The sequence below is a fragment of the Sebastes umbrosus genome, chromosome 11 (genome assembly GCF_015220745.1).
Source record: "Sebastes umbrosus isolate fSebUmb1 chromosome 11, fSebUmb1.pri, whole genome shotgun sequence".
NCBI lineage: Eukaryota > Metazoa > Chordata > Actinopteri > Perciformes > Sebastidae > Sebastes > Sebastes umbrosus.
This window is the reverse complement of record NC_051279.1, coordinates 25,089,954-25,108,908: the sequence shown is the minus strand read 5'-3', so window position 1 is coordinate 25,108,908 and position 18,955 is coordinate 25,089,954. Positions and strand designations below refer to the sequence as shown.

At 38.8% G+C, this 18,955-nt stretch overlaps 2 protein-coding genes across 3 annotated transcripts; both read left to right on the top strand.

Annotated features, from left to right (window-relative positions):
* The first annotated feature begins 87 nt into the window (after nt 1-87).
* On the top strand, nt 88-7,729 carry LOC119496383. 2 transcript variants are annotated; one of them, XM_037783647.1, is made up of 7 exons: nt 88-312; nt 2,883-3,257; nt 4,914-5,180; nt 5,569-5,665; nt 5,896-5,959; nt 6,505-6,608; nt 6,973-7,729. In XM_037783647.1, the coding sequence occupies exons 1-7, from the start codon at nt 261-263 to the stop codon at nt 7,028-7,030; spliced, it is 1,017 nt and encodes a 338-aa protein (XP_037639575.1). In that variant the 5' UTR covers nt 88-260; the 3' UTR covers nt 7,031-7,729. The 2 variants fall into 2 exon arrangements, with proteins under 2 accessions (XP_037639575.1, XP_037639574.1); XM_037783646.1 differs by having other exon boundaries at nt 90-312; nt 5,566-5,665.
* A 1,305-nt stretch (nt 7,730-9,034) lies between these two features.
* On the top strand, nt 9,035-18,955 carry LOC119496385 (metaxin-1-like). Its single transcript, XM_037783650.1, has 8 exons — nt 9,035-9,176; nt 12,709-12,778; nt 12,868-12,947; nt 14,970-15,062; nt 15,784-15,966; nt 16,641-16,717; nt 18,065-18,222; nt 18,488-18,955. The coding sequence occupies exons 1-8, from the start codon at nt 9,096-9,098 to the stop codon at nt 18,724-18,726; spliced, it is 981 nt and encodes a 326-aa protein (XP_037639578.1). The 5' UTR covers nt 9,035-9,095; the 3' UTR covers nt 18,727-18,955.

The following is an 18,955-nucleotide window of genomic DNA, read 5'->3' as shown; positions in this document are numbered from 1 at the left end:
GATGATGTGCAGACGGTATTATTAGCACTTAGGAGAAGTTTGCTTTCAGAAAGAGTTCATTTTAAAAGAAGTGGTGGTGTCAGGGATTTTGGAGATCTCGCTTACAGATCTGTTGAAAGAAGAGTTCTCGGAAAAAGAACGAAAGGAGGAAGTCAGAAAGTGACCAAACATATTTCCTGAATTATTTCACAATCTGTCCGTCAGTCAGTCAGTTTACAGTCTTTACTGTCTGGAGAAGAAGTCGACTCTTAAAACTAAGGATGGAAGTTCTGGACAGAAACATTCTCTGGAGCTTCATGTTCCTTCTGGCAGGTAAAACTGAATCTGTCTCTTGGTTCTGTTGTTATTATTTTTCATTTCTCTCAAGAACAGATTCACAGTTTTTCTTTCATCTGTTTCTGATTCTTGGTCAAAATTCAACATCGCAAAACAAATCCTAACAGAATTATTATATCTGATGATTACAGACACATTTATTTATATTTATTGAGTTTCTTTGTTAGTGCTGGGAAGTTACTTTAAACAAGTACTGCACTTACAGTACATTTCTGAGGTACTTGTCCTAGCAGGTCAGTATTTAAACTTCTGTATTTTGTTGTCAATGTGATTTCTTTAATGTTCTTTATTTCTGTTTTCTTTTTGTTTGTCTTCCTGTTCTGTAAATCACTTTTGCAAAGTGCTTTATAAATAAAATTATGTTGAGTAAAGTACATAAATAAAATACAGAATTAAAAAGCTGCTCTCATATTATCCCTTTAATAATAATATAATAATAATAATAATAACAATAATAATAATAATAATGATAATAATAATAACAATAACAATACTAATAATTATAATAATAATAATAATAATAGTAACACTCTGAGAGGAGCCATCGTGCCAAATAAGTACTTTTATGCCAATTTGCCGTCTAAACCGGTACAAAAATTCCTTAATTTCATCATCCATCAAAATATTAAACAGCAACAAGTAGGTCTAGTATTATATGATATGATTTTATTGAGAACTAATATATTGTAAATTGATTATTTATTATCTGGTATGATTATACCTGATTTTATGATTTGAAACTACTGTATTTTATTACCTTTTATTGTTTTTAAGAATTACTGTCTCACACTCAACATGTGAACTTAAGCATGTTCATAAATGAGTGTATGTATGATATACGGTATGTTTTATGGGTGTATGTTTGTGATTTTGGTATGTTGCGTGATGCAGTGGCTCGGAGACAATCCCGATTTTTTTCCAATTTCCCTGCGGTACAATAAAGTTTATCTTATCTTATCATTTATGTTTGATTTTTTTATTCAGAATAATTTTTATGGTTTATTTATGATAATACTTGGGTAGTTTTATAACATTTTTAATACAGGATTAATTTATTTACTGTTACTGCAGTAAATGATGTGAGTACTTCTTCTATTGCTGGTTACTCTGATCTCACAGATGTATTTTCTTCACTTTCTCACTTCCCTTCATGTGTCTATTACTGAACACTTATTATAAACACTTCTTTGAGCGCTATTACTCATTTCATTCTGCATGTATACAGTATGGAGGACGGAACCTGCCAAAATAAAAAATGATTAAATAAATAAATAAATGACTCGATAAATACATAAATGTCATCAAATGTCCTGTAAATTAAATAATTTACAGCTTCTTCTGAACAAGAACATGAAATAATAAATTAAAAACTTAAAAATCAAACGGTGAGAGTTGGCTTCAATGTTTGTTTTGGTACAAGAACACTTGAACAGTTGAGGCCTTTCCCATTTCTGATTTTATACGGCTTGACTCCTCTCCTCGACTCCTCTCCTCGACTCCTCTCCTCGCGTCTTAGTCCCGCCCAAAGGAGATGCGAGTGGAGGAGACGAGGAAACGACTCGAGGAGAGAGGAAACGAGGAAATATGTTTTTAGAGACATGAGACGTCGTTTCCTCTGAAGCGTCATGTGAAGCAACGTCTGTTTCTGATGACAGCAGCAGCTGATCACAGCTGGATCAGCTGTCAGTCGGCTTCAACGGCTGTTTATGTCTGAACTGTACTAATACTAATAAAAACACAGTTATCAGTGATAGAGCAGCAGTGTTTTCTCTCTGTAGCCTGTTACCTGTTTAACAAACACATACACATGAATAACAGCTGCAGTCTGTATTTCTACTGTGGACTGAGTCCTGCTTAGAGGACCAGGAACCATCTCTACTGGCACAATATCTTTATATTATTTATTCATTATTAGTGTCTGTATTTATTGATATTCTGACACTAGAAATTATGTATTACGCTGAATGTTTCAGGGAAAATGTAAATGATGTAACTCATATCAAGTCTCTTATCAGTCTCATGTGACTGAATGGAAATTCTGATAAATTATGTAAAAGGTGTAAAAGACAGACCGTCCTACTCTCTCTGACTTCAATAGTATCCTTAATAAAAATTAATGAGTGAAATAACAGATCATGAAAAGAAAACTCTTTCTAATAAATGAAGAAAGTTGTTTGAGGTCCGTTTGTTGTCAGATTTTATAAACCCCTTTCAGTGTCAGACTCCTTCGATTTCCGGGTCACAGACGTCTTCAGCTTCATCCGAAGCTTTAGGCAGCTTCTCTTTCTGTCACGTCTAATCAAGAATAAAAGTGAGATGTCTCGTCTGTTGTGCTGTTTGTGGAAAGACCTCAGTGTGAACACCAAAAACAATGTTTGAAGCCAGAAATGTTTCTGTGTCTGTGTGCAGAAAAAGACCACAAATACAATTTAATATGAGATCAAATCACAGGTCTGTAAATGGAGTTTTACAGTCAGACCAAAGACAAAGAGAATCAGATACACTGAATTATGTTATTAATTTAATGCAACCCTGTTTGTCTCCAGGTGCTGTGGGTCAAAGTGTGAACTATCTGGTTCCTGGTTGTGCTGTGAAAGGATCGACTGTCAACCTCCCCTGCACCTTCACACCAGTTAAATCTGACATGGACAATGGAAGAGAGGGTTTAATAGAGATCATCAGAGTCGTCTGGTGCCGGAACCATGAAATCTGTCAGGGCGGAACTCCGTCTGTGTACGACAGCGATTTAACCACCAACAACCCTCGTTACAGATACCTGGGAGACATGAAGGGAAACTGCACTTTACAGATCACAGATGTACAGAAGGAAGATGAAGGAACTCTTCGCTTCAGAATGGAAGCTAACTACAAGGAAGCAAGTTTTACTGGCCGACAACCAGGAGTGAAAGTCACCGTCACTGGTAAGAGCATCGTATTGTTATGCCAACACACTTATTGAATGTTACTGAGTATTAACATCTGTAATCCTGAAGCCCAGTAGTGTGTGTGCAGTAGCCAGATTTCTGTTTTCATAGACATAATATTTAACATTTTACAGCATGGACAGTCCAACAGTCAGAGGGTTTTAGGCATGTTCTGGTTCTGGTAAATTATCACTTTATTTTCATTCTAATATTACTACATTAATACTATCATTAACGCCACTACAGCCACCTCTGCTACCAGTAACAGTATTTGTGTAGTACTTATGGTCACTGCACTGATCCTGTAAAAAATGTAAACCGGTCCTTTAATGTACAACATGAAGAGGGTCCAACATCATGTAAGGTCAGACCCAGAGGTTGCCCACTGGGTCTGACCTTAAATGATGTTGGACCCTCTTAAGTCTTCATGTTCACGAAACATGAAGTCAACGCTGAAGTGCCTTAAACCTGCATTCTTTCTAATAGCCAGCGGGGGGCGACTCCTCTGTTTGCCAAAAAGAAGTCTGGTTGTATAGAAGTGTCTGAGAAAAGGACCCTACTTTTCCCTTGATTTATTACCTCAGTAAACATTGTAAACATGAGTTTATGGTCTCAATCGCTAGTTTCAAGTCTTCTTCAATACAGCATGATGTTCATTTAGTAAATTATGGTCCCATTTAGAGTCAAATAGACCATGAAGCAGGGGATGCTTTAGGGCGGGGCTACCTTGTGATTGACAGGTTGCTACCACGGCGTTGTCTGGTCGGGGAGGTGTCCATGTTTTCGTCTTAGAACTTTAACCCTTTCACAGTGTGTTTTCACTTCATCAGAGTTATTTATAACATTTTGGTCGCCTAAAAATGTCTTATTCAGCATTCGATTGTATTTAGCTCCACCCTCTCGTGTCACTTCTAGTTCCAAATAACAAAGATGGCGACGGCCAACAAACCAAGATGGCAACAGCCAAAAACCAAGTAACACCAACGCCAAAAACACAGTAGGCAGAACAACAGCAGAGATCAGCGCTGATCTTTCTGAATTGGACTGTTTTTGGCAATGAGGCTCATTTGCATTGAAAGGGAACAATTGTGCACCAAATGTCTTCACATTACCTCATTTAAATAGGTGCAAATATCACGCTGTCACAGTTAGAGGTGCATTTCACCCTTTGGGTACATTGAGAATTACATGGTTTGTTTTTGTCTTGTGCAGGTTTAGTGGCCCCTCAGTCCTTTCATGTGTCTCAGGTGGATCAGATATCTGATCTCAGAAAAGCGAAGTAAAAAAATCGAATCTGATCGTAGGTTTGAGACTCATTCTAGTCAGGTGTTGAAAAGGTGTGGATGAATCCGCCTCTCAAAGACACATCTGTTATCTTTCCTCCTCCCACAGAGTAACTACGTCAGTAAGCAGTTGGTAGAGTCTCATCTGTTTTCATTCTAATATTACTGCCAAATAAATATATGAACTATTGTTTACCCAATAATAATGTTAATGTAGTAATCGTGGTGATTGAAGTGATGATAAATGCAGCAAAATCAAGGGTAATAAATAAAGAATGAGGATTTTAAATTCTAACAAGTCTCAAATCATCATTCATAATCACAGTATAATGTATTGAAACTGCAAACTAACATTTTAAATGTGTTTCAGATCAGACTCCAATGAAGATAGAGAGCTCCAGTGACAGAGAGTTTAAAAAAGGTGACTCAGTCACTCTGAACTGTACGCTTACTACAAAGTGTACTTTCCACCAACTGAAGTTCACCTGGTTCAGAGATGGCCACGCCCTCTCTGAGTCTGGTCCCACTCTCCAGTTCGCCGCTCTGGCCGCTAAGGATTCTGGGAACTACACCTGTGAATTTAAGGACGTCGGCACACTCTCCTTGCCGAAGAGCCTGTACGTGAAGGCTGAAGAAGGTTTGTTTGATATATCTTTATCTGAGAACATTTTCAGGGGATTCAGTCAGACACCGAACTGAGACCAGATCCACAATAAAGAGGTCCCCCTAACACAAACTAATAAGTTCTAGTCAGACCAATTAACAGCGTCTGAACCCTCCTTTAGGGACCAGCAGAATCAGGGAGACCGCGTATGGCCAAAAGGAGGCGTGGCATTGACTTTATGTGAAGTACCAGTCTGTGTGGCGGTCTGATGTTTAGTGAGGACGTAGACTTATTTTGAAAAGTTGACAGAGAAAGTGAAGGTTTGGATGTTGAGTTGTAAATGCTTCGTGTTAGCCTGATGTTTAACGTTTACTGTAGGTTCATAACGAGTCTCTTTATTAAAGTCTGGTGTGTTTAACAGGAGAAAATGGAGGACATGGTTACCTGTATCCGACAGTCGCTGTGGTGTTTGGTGTCCTGCTGCTTGTCTTCGCTCTCATTCTGGTCTTCATCAAAAGGTATTTTAATCAAACTGTCTCATTACACAGCTCATGAATTCAACCTGTTACATAATTTATTACTGTACCATTGTCTTACTATCTTCAAATGTCATAGTTAAAATATATATGTATATAATGCAGGTTTGTTGTATTTGCTGGTGTTATTGTGGCCATATTGTTGTATTTTATTGTTGTATTTGCTGGTTTTATTGTGGTCATATTGTTGTATTTTATTGTTGTATTTGCAGGAAGCAAGCAGCAGCAGCAGCAGATAAAGGTCAGCCAGCTATGGGAGGTGAGGTGGAACAAAAGGTGAGTTAGTGACGGGAGGAACCGGCTCACTGTCAGACATAATGCATTCAATCTTTATTTCTATTTCAGATTATTTTTTTTTTTATTTTTTTTTACCCCTTGTTCTGCCCACATTGTCCTTTGTTCAAGTGAGGAGGATGAGGATGGAGGAAGAGGTTTATGGTTTAGTGAACAGCCTCATGTGTCCTGCTGCTGGTTCATCATTACTAACTCATCCTGAGCAGCCAATCGGTGATTCTTCTAGATTATAATGTGTTCACATTTAGGTTGCTACACTCATGTTGACCTTTTTTCTTTTCCAAAATGTATTTTTATTCCAAATGTGTTCAGTTTTTTAATAAGATTTCTGCAGGCTGGCAGTTGAAGCTGAAGAATGGGGAAATACTGGTATATTAAATATACTAAATATATTAAATACTGGTAATATTACTGGTTAATGAGTTCTTCATTACCTTCTTGTTGTAGAGACACATTTAACAGCTTTAAACAGATAACACTTGAGAAGCGTCTCCCTTCCTCATTTCTTCCTCGTCTGTGGTCTCCAGCCTCCTGATATCATCTACAGTAACGTCCTGCAACAGGAACCCAGCCGGGCCGTGGAGGACGTCAGCTACTCCTCGGTCCAGTTCAAACACAAGAACCAGGCCAGGTAGTGTAGAACACAAGAACCAGGCCAGGTAGTGTAGATCACAAGAACCAGGCCAGGTAGTGTAGAACGCTATTTATTTATTTATTTATTTATTTATTTATTTATTTATTTATTTATTTATTTATTTATTTATTTATTAACTTACTTACTTATTTATTTATGCATACATTCATTCATTTATGTATTTACTTGTTTATTTATTTAACTATTTATTTATTTATTTACTTATTTATTTATTCATTCATTCATTCATTTATTCATTTATTTACTTATTTATTTATGCATTTATTAATTAATTAATTAATTTATTTATATATTCATTCATTTATTTATTTATTACTATTTTTTACTTATTTATTTGTAGGCCAGCGGAGGCGGCGGAGGACGCCATCATCTACAGCTCAGTAGTCAGCCGAGGCTGAAGAGAAACCATCTGATGACGAGACGTCAGGCAACTTGGAGAAGGAGAACTTTATTAGCCTGCAGGTGTGTTACAGTACAGCAGCATGACGTTTAAGGTGTTCATTAGTTATGTTAAATTAAACTAATCAGAACATCTAGCAAGCTAAACTAAAGACCCAAAAATGTCTTTATGAAACTAGCCGGTGATGTAAATATCTTTCATACTGCAAACTTTATTCCATTTATTATCAATATTACACAACAAAGAAACACAGGAGGTTCCTGTGGAGTAAGTGTATACATATATAAATATAATATTCAATATTCATTTTTGTTTCTAACTCTGTCTATATTATACTACACTCCCTGCAGACTTGCTATTATTACAAAATACTTTGTTAAAAAAATAAAAACTCTGCAACACAACTGCTGAACTGATCTGAAAGTCTGAAGCTCTCTGATTGGACGATTCTTACAGCGATGCTCTCTGGGGCTTGAAGTTGAACACAGTCTGCTACCTTCAACTTTTTATCTGTGAAGGAGTAGTTTGTTTGTAGTGATTATGAATTATTGACTTGCTTTGTTTTTCTTTTACCTCGCTGTTTTACTTTTGAATTAATGATACTTTTTTTGTAATTTATTGAATTATATGTAAGTAAATGTTTTGTCTTGTATGTAAATAAAGAATAATTTCATTGAGAGATGAGATTTGAAAAACACTTTTTGGGGCTTTATTAAAACACAAACACGTCAGTCATTGGAATCTATTTCAATCTGTTTTTCACTTCTGTTTTCCTCTCATAGTAAAAATGTCTTCACTGTGAAAAGTGAGAAACTGAGTTTTGAAAGACTGGAAACATCCAGCAAAGACGTCTCATGTTGCAGAAAACAGGAAGTAAACGTTTCTCACTTTAACATAAAGCTGATAATACTTGTGTACTTTTATTTCTGATACATTAACTACATGAAGCTGAACATACGTGTGTACTTTTACTGCTGATACTTTAACTACATGAAGCTGAACATACTTGTGTACTTTTACTGCTGACACTTTAACTACATGAAGCTGAACATACTTGTGTACTTTTACTACTGATACTTTAACTACATGAAGCTCAGAATACTTGTGTACTTTTACTACTGATACTTTAACTACATGAAGCTGAGAATACCTGTGTACTTTTACTACTGATACTTTAACTACATTAAGCTTAACAAACTTGTGTTCTTTTACTGGTGATACTTTAACTACATAAAGCTGAACATACTTGTGTACTTTTATTGCTGATACTTGAACTAAATGAAGCTGATAATACTGGTGTACTTTTACTGCTGATACTTTAACTACAGGAAGCTGAGAATACTTGTGTACTTTTACTGCTGATACTTTAACTACATGAAGCTGATAATACTGGTGTACTTTTACTGCTGATACTTTAACTACAGGAAGCTGAGAATACTTGTGTACTTTTACTGCTGATACTTTAACTACATGAACCTGAGAATACTTGTGTACTTTTACTGCTGATACTTTAACTATATGAAGCTGAGAATACTTGTGTACTTTTACTGCTGATACTTTAACTACATGAAGCTGGTAATACTTGTGTGCTTTACTACTGATACTTTAACTACATGAAGCTGATAATACTTGTGTACTTTTACTGCTGATACTTTAACTACATGAAGCTGATAATACTTGTGTACTTTTACTGCTGATACTTTAACTACATGAAGCTGGTAATACTTGTGTGCTTTACTACTGATACTTTAACTACATGAAGCTGATAATACTTGTGTACTTTTACTGCTGATACTTTAACTACATGAAGCTGGTAATACTTGTGTACTTTTACTGCTGATACTTTAACTACATGAAGCTGGTAATACTTGTGTGCATTCCTACTTTTACTACATTTTGATTTTACTGAAGTGATATTTTGGATGCAGGACTCGTACTTGTGGTATTTTAAAACTTTTTTTTCTCATACTTTTACTTCGGTAGAGGAATCTCTGTATTTTATTCTGGTGGTAAACGGGTCGAGCTCCACTTCCGGTGTGAAAGGTCATCAGTTCCGGTTGAAGATGGCGGCGCCCGACGAGTTGTTTTGCTGGGAAGGAGACTGGGGTCTACCGTCCGTCAGCACCGACTGTCTGGTGGTTCTGGTGAGTCTCCGGTCACACCGAACCGAGGCGGTTCACCGGCCGTCGGCCGGTCTCATTCACACACAGAAACACGGTTAAATCAACCGGTAACTGCTGCTAGCGTTACCATGCTAACGGCTCAATGAACGTCAGACTGACGGTTAACCGACACAAACCGTTTTAACGGCTCAACTGAGTGACGTCGGTCACTTCAGGGTCATCAGTCAGTGTGTCTCCGGATCGATTCAACTCATTGATCTCTTTTTATCATGTGTGACAGTTTGAGACGTCAAATTCACGTCATCATCGATTGATTGATTGATTGATTGATGATCAACGTGCAACTGGAGATACAACTACATAGTATCAGTAGTACAAGTACACAAGTATTATCAGTTTCATTCATGTAGTTCAAGTATCAGTAGTACAAGTACACAAGTATTATCAGCTTCATGTGGTTAAAGTATCAGTAGTACAAGTACACAAGTATTATCAGCTTCATGTGGTTAAAGTATCAGTAGTACAAGTACACAAGTATTACCATCTTCATGTGGTTAAAGTATCAGTAGTAAAAGTACACAAGTATGTTCAGCTTCATTCATATAGTTAAAGTATCAATAGTAAAAGAACACACAAGTATTGTCAGCTTCATGTAGTTAAAGTATCAATAGTAAAAGTACACAAGTAATAACAGCTTCATATAGTTAAAGATGAAAGTACACAAGTATTTTCAGCTTCATTCATGTAGTTAAAGTATCAGTAGTACAAGTACACAAGTATTATCAGCTTCATGTTGTTAAAGTATCAGTAGTAAAAGTACACAAGTATTATCAGCTTCATTCATGTAGTTAAAGTATCAGTAATAAAAGTACACAAGTATTATCAGCTTCATGTGGTTAAAGTATCAGTAGTGAAAGTACACAAGTATTACCATCTTCATGTGGTTAAAGTATCAGTAATAAAAGTACACAAGTATTATCAGCTTCATTCATGTAGTTAAAGTATCAGTAGTGCAAGTACACAAGTATTATCAGCTTCATGTGGTTAAAGTATCAGTAATAAAAGTACACAAGTATTATCAGCTTCATTCATGTAGTTAAAGTATCAGTAGTACAAGTACACAAGTATTATCAGCTTCATGTTGTTAAAGTATCAGTAGTAAAAGTACACAAGTATCATTAGCTTCATTTAGTTAAAGTATCAGCAGTACAAGTACACAAGTATTATCAGCTTCATTCATGTAGTTAAAGTATCAGTAATAAAAGTACACAAGTATTATCAGCTTCATTCATGTAGTTAAAGTATCAGTAGTAAAAGTACACAAGTATCATTAGCTTCATTTAGTTAAAGTATCAGCAGTAAAAGTACACAAGTATTATCAGCTTCATTCATGTAGTTAAAGTATCAGTAATAAAAGTACACAAGTATTATCAGCTTCATGTAGTTAAAGTATCAGTAGTAAAAGTACACAAGTATTATCAGTTTCATGTAGTTTTAGTGTTAAAAAAGTTAACAAAAATCTCAATAAATCATAATATCGAATCGCAATACTTGAAAATCATGATACATATCGAATTGGCACCCAAGTATTGTGATAGAACCGAATCAGGAGATAGGTGAATCTTCCAGCCCTAAGTCATATACATGTATACAGTATATGTGTATATGTATATATGTAATGCAATTCTACCTACGACCACCAGGTGGCACCACAGTAGCTTTAAAGTAAACTCTGTTTGTCTGTCAGTGAGCTTCCCTCCATCTTAATTCTACATTTTGTTTTATATAAAGTCTGTGTACTGGAAGAGTAAAAAGTGAAGGTCGGCTGTGATGGGTCCATCCATCAATCACATCACTGAGATCCTGATGCATCTCATCTGATTATTTTTTTATTATTATTATTATTGATTATTTAGTTACCAGATGACAGTTTAAACAACTTCCTCCGCTTTTATTCTAAAGTGAAATTAGTCTGTGGAAAAAGGAAGTTTCTCAGTGACACTCTCAGGTGGTGTGCTTTTATTCTGAAGTGAAATTAGTCTGTGGAAACAGGAAGTTTCTCAGTGACTCTCTGAGGTGGTGTGCTTTTATTCTGAAGTGAAATTGGTGTGTGGAAACAGGAATTTTCTCAGTCACATTCTGAGGGCCGCCGTGCTCCGCTGAGTCATTAAACCTGATTGAAACATGTTTGTGTTGGACGGAGATCTGAGCGCAGGGCAGCAGTGCACTCTGGGTAATGATGGAGCGGTTGGAAAACTGTCGCTGCCTGCTGGGAATCACACCGCCGGCCGGGTTCTAACCAGAACCAGAATCTGCTGCTGGTCTGGAAACCTCCCGAACCTGGAAAACTAATTCAGCATCCATGTTCCAACAGTATTCTCCAATCATGCAACACTGTGGGGACATCCACTAAAGTCTGAAGTCAAAGGTCAAAGGTCACTGTGACCTCACAAAACATGTTCCTGGTCATAACTCAATAATTCATGCTAATTATGAAACTTTCACACTAATGTATAACAGGATATAATGATGAAGTGATTATGTTTTGTACAGACGGACACACACACACACACACACACACACACACACACACACACACACACACACACACACACACAGTCAGATTTATGAGGAAATTCTTCCTCTCTGTTTTTTTTCTGGCTGTAAAAGTTGAACGAGTTTCTTGACTCCGAATAAAGCTTTTATTATTTTTTAATTGCAGAAGAACTGAGTCATTCCAACATTTACTGTAAAACACTGTTTTCTCCCACCACTCACTCACTCACAGTATTTAATACATACATGACTTCATAGTACTTATAGTACTTTTTTATTTTGAACAATCTGTACAGAGACCGGACCAAACTCTGTATAGAAACCACAGACTGTCTATGGGAGAAACAACAACGTTGCTGCCGTATTTATTCCTAGATTACTTTATGTTGAGTGTTGATGGAGCAGCTGCAAGGCCTGGCACTGATCCATCCAAACTCCATTCAGAAAACAAGCATTTTAAAAGATGTTTGCTTGTCGTCTTGTGAACAGACCTGAAAAAGCATGAATTCAGACTTTTTCCTAATCAGCATCATTATGTAGTTATTTCAGCATCATTTTGATCTGTTTATTGATATTAAATCACAGCACAATGTGTTTATTTTGGGTTCATACCTCAGTAGTGACGTGTGGCTGCTTGATACAGTCAGTGCAATGACACTGTATGTGAATACAGCTCTCCGCCGGTTGATGTTCTGAACCCAGACACGACGGCGTTTGGTTATCTGACATATCTGGGACTTCACCGACATGTACAAAGCAGCAACAGTGGTTATTTCTTCCATGGTTGATGGAGGAAAGAATAGTTGTTGGTATTAGGAGACAAACTCCTTCTCTCCGGAGCGTCTAGAGCGAATGAACACAAACGATACCAGCGGTCCAACTCGAGTGAGTAAAGCGAGGCTGAAATTCGCTTCGCTCTTGGTGTGAACACAGCGTAACATGCTGAAGGAAACAGGGTTCTGTTGTGTAGTTGATGATGTTGTGTGTCTTTCTGCAGGCCTACGCTCAGTTTGCAGGAGCTCCTCTTAAACTCAGAAAGATGTCCAACCCCTGGAGGAGTCCCAGCGGTGAGACCTCCTCCTCTACACTCACTGTCAGTTCACTTTCACTCAGAAACACATGAAGAAGAAACTGATGTTTGTTTCTTCTGTCTCAGGATCACTTCCTACTCTGAGGACCAATCAGAAAGAGAGTCTGTCCAGAACCTCTGAGATCATCATCCACCTCAGAAAACAGGTAACTTCCCAGCATGCATCAGGGATGCTAATGGATCCCCCGAAATGTTACACACCGGTCCTTTAAATTTTTTGCGTGCGTGCGAGCTCTGCAGCCAACTGGAAAAAGTCCTTTAACAACAGGAAGCTGCAGCCAGAGACACATTCCTACAGAGAGGGTAGTTCTCATAAAGTTCCGCTGCTGGAAACTCTGAAGGACAATATATAATATATAATATGATTTATTTACAGTGTACTCTGAAAAAAAATCTATTTCAAAATCGTAAAAAAAATCCTGATACATAGGTGAATCGATGTTTTTCCCACCCCTATAATATATATATCTGCCTCCCTGCAGCCGACCGTCGTCATCACACACTCATAATATCAGATGATACTGCTCACTGACGTCTGGCTTTTATTTTCTTTATGGGATCAAATGGAAGAAGTTTGTGGAGGATCAGGTTCTCTCAGTCAGTCAGTCAGTTCATGTTTTCCACACAGAAATCTGTTCTGCGTTTGTAGAACAACCAAAGTGTGAGGGATGACTCTCTGTGTGACGTCTGAATAAGTCTTTCAGCTGCTCAGTATTTTCCCATCTCTACCAGGCAGCTGGAACACATTACCCAGCATGCTCGGTGCCTCCACGCTGCGGTAGGTTAGTCAGAAACCACAGCGACAGGAGAGCTGCTGAAGAAGCTCAGAGGAGCAAAATTGCTGCTGGCTTCACGCTTTAACTCCCAGTTATTCACTCCAGTCACACTTCTTCTTCTTCTTCTTTGGTTTTCTAGCATCACCGTTAACGTCAAAAATTCCAAAAACTAACAGCCATGTTTCCATTATGATTTCATTCTTGCTCTTCAGAGAATGAACCCTGTGACCTTTGTGACCTTTCCTTTAGCACCGCCCTCAGGACAAACTTTACACTTTCAGTCCGGTAACACTGAGGCCCTGTTAACACCTGGTATTAACCTGCATCCTGAGTGATCGGATCACCAGTGGACAGCTCTAACTACAGGTGTGAATGCACTCAAGACGCATTGAGATCGGACCATTCCACGCTTCCCATTCATTGTCTATGTAAGCAGCCGTGCAATGCATTCTGGTAGAGTAGCTGAATGATTGTAGAGACGGGGCCGTCAAGTGCATAAAGTTATTTGCATAAAGTTGAGGTTAAAGCTACTTTATGTGAATCAGGGGCAGCCGGCGCGACTCACCGCCTCTGGAAACTCTCTAGAAACTTTTAACCTAACCGTTGTTGATCTAAAATAAAGACAGATTCATCAACATGGATTATTTCTACATAAAATGTTTTCAGAAACACATTTCGGTGAACTATTACCGTGATATAAAAGAAGAAAGTTTCCAAACGAGCTGCCATGTTGGTTCTGGTTTGAAAGCTGGGAGCTGCAGCCCACGAGGGAAAGCATTCGTCCAATCAGGTGTCTAGTGGCAGCCCATCAGGCGTCCAATGCTGGGAAGCGAGGAGATCCCTCGCCATAAAAAACGCCCCTGTGGACACGTACCATCATACCCAGTTCTGAAGCTCTGTTCGCTGTTGTTGCCTGGCAAAGGCGATGGTGTCGGCGCCATGGAGGTCCCGGGGGACCACCGGTACAATAACCTTTTATTTGGATGTTGATAAAATGTTTATAAAATGTACCTGAATTCATGAATATGTAGGATATTACTACTGACATTCCTGTAATATTACGTCACAACCTCTGCTGTATTCGCCATGTGTTTACTACGTGTTTATTTGCATATACAGTAAAGCGAGCTGATCACAAGTGGTTGCTGGAGACGCATTCTAATGCCAGGTGTAAACAGACGTACTTAGAGCTGTCCACTAGTGATCGGATCACTCAGGTGTGAACAGGGCCTAAATGTCCTGGTCCGTCCTGGTTTCAATCTCCACCGGTATCTCCAACAGCTCAGGAGCATTTCACCTTTTTATAAAAGTAGTGTTGACCTGCTGCAACATCCGAGGTTTGGTTTGTTCTCCAGTTTGTGTGTTTGAGAAAATCTGACTTGTGTTTTTCAGAAATACAACGCAGACTATGATCTATCGGCCAAGGAGGGAGCCGACAGCCTGGCCTTCATTTCTCTGCTGGAGGAGAAACTCAAACCTGCTCTGGTGAGAAACACATCTTGGTCCATAAAACATGGACAGAGACTAAAGTTGTAGCGGGCTCAGTTTTAAAGCTAGAGTGAAGATACTGGTATCATATGAAACTAGTAAACCTAATGGATCCATTGGTACCAACCATGTCATACTAGCTCGTCATGAAGGAGGTTGAATAACGCTCCAAACTTATACAAAATTGTGGCAAGGAAAAACTGTCATGGCCATTTTCAAAGTGGTCCCTTGACCTCTGACCTCCAGATATGTGAATGAAAATGGGTTCTATGGGTACCCATGAGTCTCCCCTTTACAGACATGCCCACTTCATGATAATCACATGCAGTTTGGGGCAAGTCATAGTCAAGTCAGCACACTGACACACTGACAGCTGTTGTTGCCTGTTGGGCTGCAGTTTGCCATGTTATGATTTGAGCATATTTTTTATGCTAAATGCAGTACCTGTGAGTTTTTTTTGGACAATATCTGTCATTGTTTTGTGTTGTTAATTGATTTCCAATAATAAATATATACATACATTTGCATAAAGCAGAATATTTGCCCACTTCCATGTTGATAAGAGTATTAAATACTTGACAAATCTCCCTCTAAGGTACATTTTGAACAGATAAAAAATGTGCGATTAATCGGGATTAAATATATTAATCGAATGACAGCCATAACACAAACAGAAACTGTTCTGGTCCCGTGTTGAGGATGGTTCTGTCTGTCGTAGATCTACACGTTCTGGGTTGAGCCGAAGAACTACGTGGACGTGACTCGCCGCTGGTACGCGGAGCACATGCCGTTCCCTCTGAACTTCTTCCTGCCCGGCCGGATGCAGCGCTGTCAGCTGGAAAAACTGCGACTGCTGCGAGGAGACGAGAGCCTGGAGTCTGGAGAGGAACTGGAGAAGGAGGTGAGCTTCTGTATTTACGCAGCGCCACGAGACACATGAATGAAACTGAAATATGTGAAATCAGAAGTGAAACGTGGTGTCTGAGAAGCACTTTGTGTTGGTCTGAGTCTCTTAATGTGACTTTAATCGGCTGCAGTAACATCATCAACATTTTTCCAGTTGGTCCAGAGGTCTCCTTTCACATGTTTTTTCTTGGTTTGGAAAAAATTTACAGGGAAAGGAAAAAATGTCTTGAGAGGATTTCTTTTTCTGTTGGAAAACTGAAGTTATGGAACGATGTGTGGAAACAGGTCAGAGGTCACGAGAAGGTGGTTAAAGAACAAGTTGTCCCTGTCGGCATGAAAACGTTACAGGAAGGAAGAAAAAATGTTTCCGTCTGTGCCGACTTGTTTTTAGACACTTCGAGCTCCTGCAAAAATCATAAAAACATGATTACAATTGTTTCTACTGACAGCTGCTCCTTAACAAGCAGAAACCAGCTGGAAACTAGAGGAGTTGAAGGAAAACAGCCAACTGGTCCGTTCAACAACTACTAAATCTTAGTAGGAAGACTTTTAGGCTCCTCAGTGGAGGAAGTTTTAATTATTAATATTATATATATATTTGCTATATTTGCTATATTTGCTATATTTCCTTATTGAAGACAAACACTAACATGTAGTTGTGTTTTTCAGTTGTACCGTGATGCTGCAGAGTGTATGAACCTGCTGTCCCAGCGACTCGGCTCACACAAGTTCTTCTTCGGGGACTCGTAAGTACATCCACGCTGGTAATGATGAGGTCAGGTGATCTCTACCTGAATCTTAAGTCATCCAGCAGAACATCTGTCTCACCTCTCATCTGATAGACTCAACACTCAACGAGATATCTGGTTAACAAACAAACAGACCTGATCCATGAGGTTCAGGTCTGGTAAAAACTATAATTATTGTCTATAAAAATATAAAGTTAGAGTTATCTTGCCCTCACAGGGCTAGTTATTAAGGCACCTATCTCCTGATTCCTAATGTATTGTGATTTTTAAGTATTGCGATTCGATTTTACGATTTATTGTGATTTTTGTTAACTTTTTGAACAAGTTGAATCATACACTTCTAGGGACTTTTACTTTAGAAAATCTCTAAATGAATCCAGTAAAAATGTTTGATTTTCAACATGTATGTAGTCAGAGATGTCCTGAAGTCAAATATATCAGTCATTGTCAGGAATTATTTATTACATTTTTTCCAGTAACCCAAAAATCAAAGAATAAAGACATTTCCCTCACAAATTAGTGGTATTTTCTTTTTAATTTATAAAGGGACATGTAATGTTTTATACTTCTGGTGAATATAATCAAATCAATCTTATTTTCATAGATGTATTTTGTATATACAGTTCCCTTTGTTAACACCTTATTTTAAAAACCAGACGTAGTCACACGTGTATACTTCCGCTAACTTCACAAAGTCCGTCGCTAGCTCTCCCGTCAGCTCCGTTCTCTTTATACATCCATGGTCAGCTCCGTCGGGGCCGTTTGAATGCATTTAACATAAATGTCAGTATATGGATGCTCTACAGTTGTAGCGTCGGCCCATTTGACCACGAAGATGAGAATGACGGCCGGCTTGACTGCACGTTACCGCAATACGATAACGTTTCCTGTCCATGACAGAGTTAGCATGCAGCTTTAGCAATGATGTCCAGCTCTGCTTTTCCTGCAAAGTGTGAAACCCAAAGTGTTTCCATACTTTACTGGATGTGGTGTGTTTACCACTTTGGATTTAACATGTGAGGGTGCAGGTCGTATCCAAGCAGACCCTCCAACGTTTTCTACTTTATCGTTTTGGCTCGCTGCGGTTTGCTTTGGTTAACGGATAAGGAACGGATATGACATCACATTACTCAGACTACAACAATAAAGACTAAAATGAATTAAATATATCGATTCTGACATTAAAAAATCTATTTAAAAATCCTAAAACAAAATTGCGACACATAGGTGTATTGATTTTTTCCTACTAGTTATATATATTATTAGACTATATGTGAAGCTGCTACAACCTATATCAGAATATCTCCAGTGTAAACTAACCCTGTTGTGGTTTTGGCTATGCAGGCCTTCGTCTCTGGACGCCTACGTGTTCGGTCACTTGGCGCCCGTCCTGAAGTCCAAACTGCCCAACGGGAAACTTCAGCAGCACCTGAAGTCTCTGGACAACCTCAGCAACTTCTGCAGCAACATCCTGCTGCTCTACTTCCCCCGAGACGGCCGAGGTGAGACCAAACACCTGGCTGCACATCAGCTCGGCTTCACATCAACACGTGCTATTTTCCATATGACATCACTGAGTGACATCATATAAACAGAGTGTCTCATCGTTTGTTTGAAGGAGGGAAAATGGAAACTGTGTGAAGAGATGAATTTATTGGATTCATGTTTTCTTGGTGGTAGTTTATGGTTTTTAGGAGGTTTTGGTCCTAAATGAATCTTGTGCGTTCAGGGTCTTGTCTCGCTGACGTCCTCTGTGTTGTTTTTTAGAGAGCTCCAGTCAGAAGACGTCCTCTCCGCCGCAGCCTGAAGGCGGTGACTTTGATCACGTCCCCAACAAGCGCCGGAAGCAGCTGCTGTCGGCGCTGGTGGCTTTGGGCGCCATGCTTGGCTATGCCCTGCTGACCGGCATAGTGTCCATCCAACACATCCAGCAGGAGGCGCTGGAGGAGCCGCCGGACCTGCAGACCATCGGATCCCACGGCGAGGACGAGGACGAAGACGGCTGAGGACAGAGGCATCATGGGACTTTATGGACAGAAGTAAAGATGTTAAAAGGAAATAATTAGTTGTGTCTCACTCTGACGAGTTTTTACTCTCACCGAAGAAAAGTGTCGGTATTATTAAAACTAATAATCATCAGCAGCTCGTCCAGGAGCCTCTCGGTGGACAGGAAGTGGACGTTGGTGCTGGTTTATGTACAGAAATTAATTAAAAGATGCTTCTCCGGATATTCTT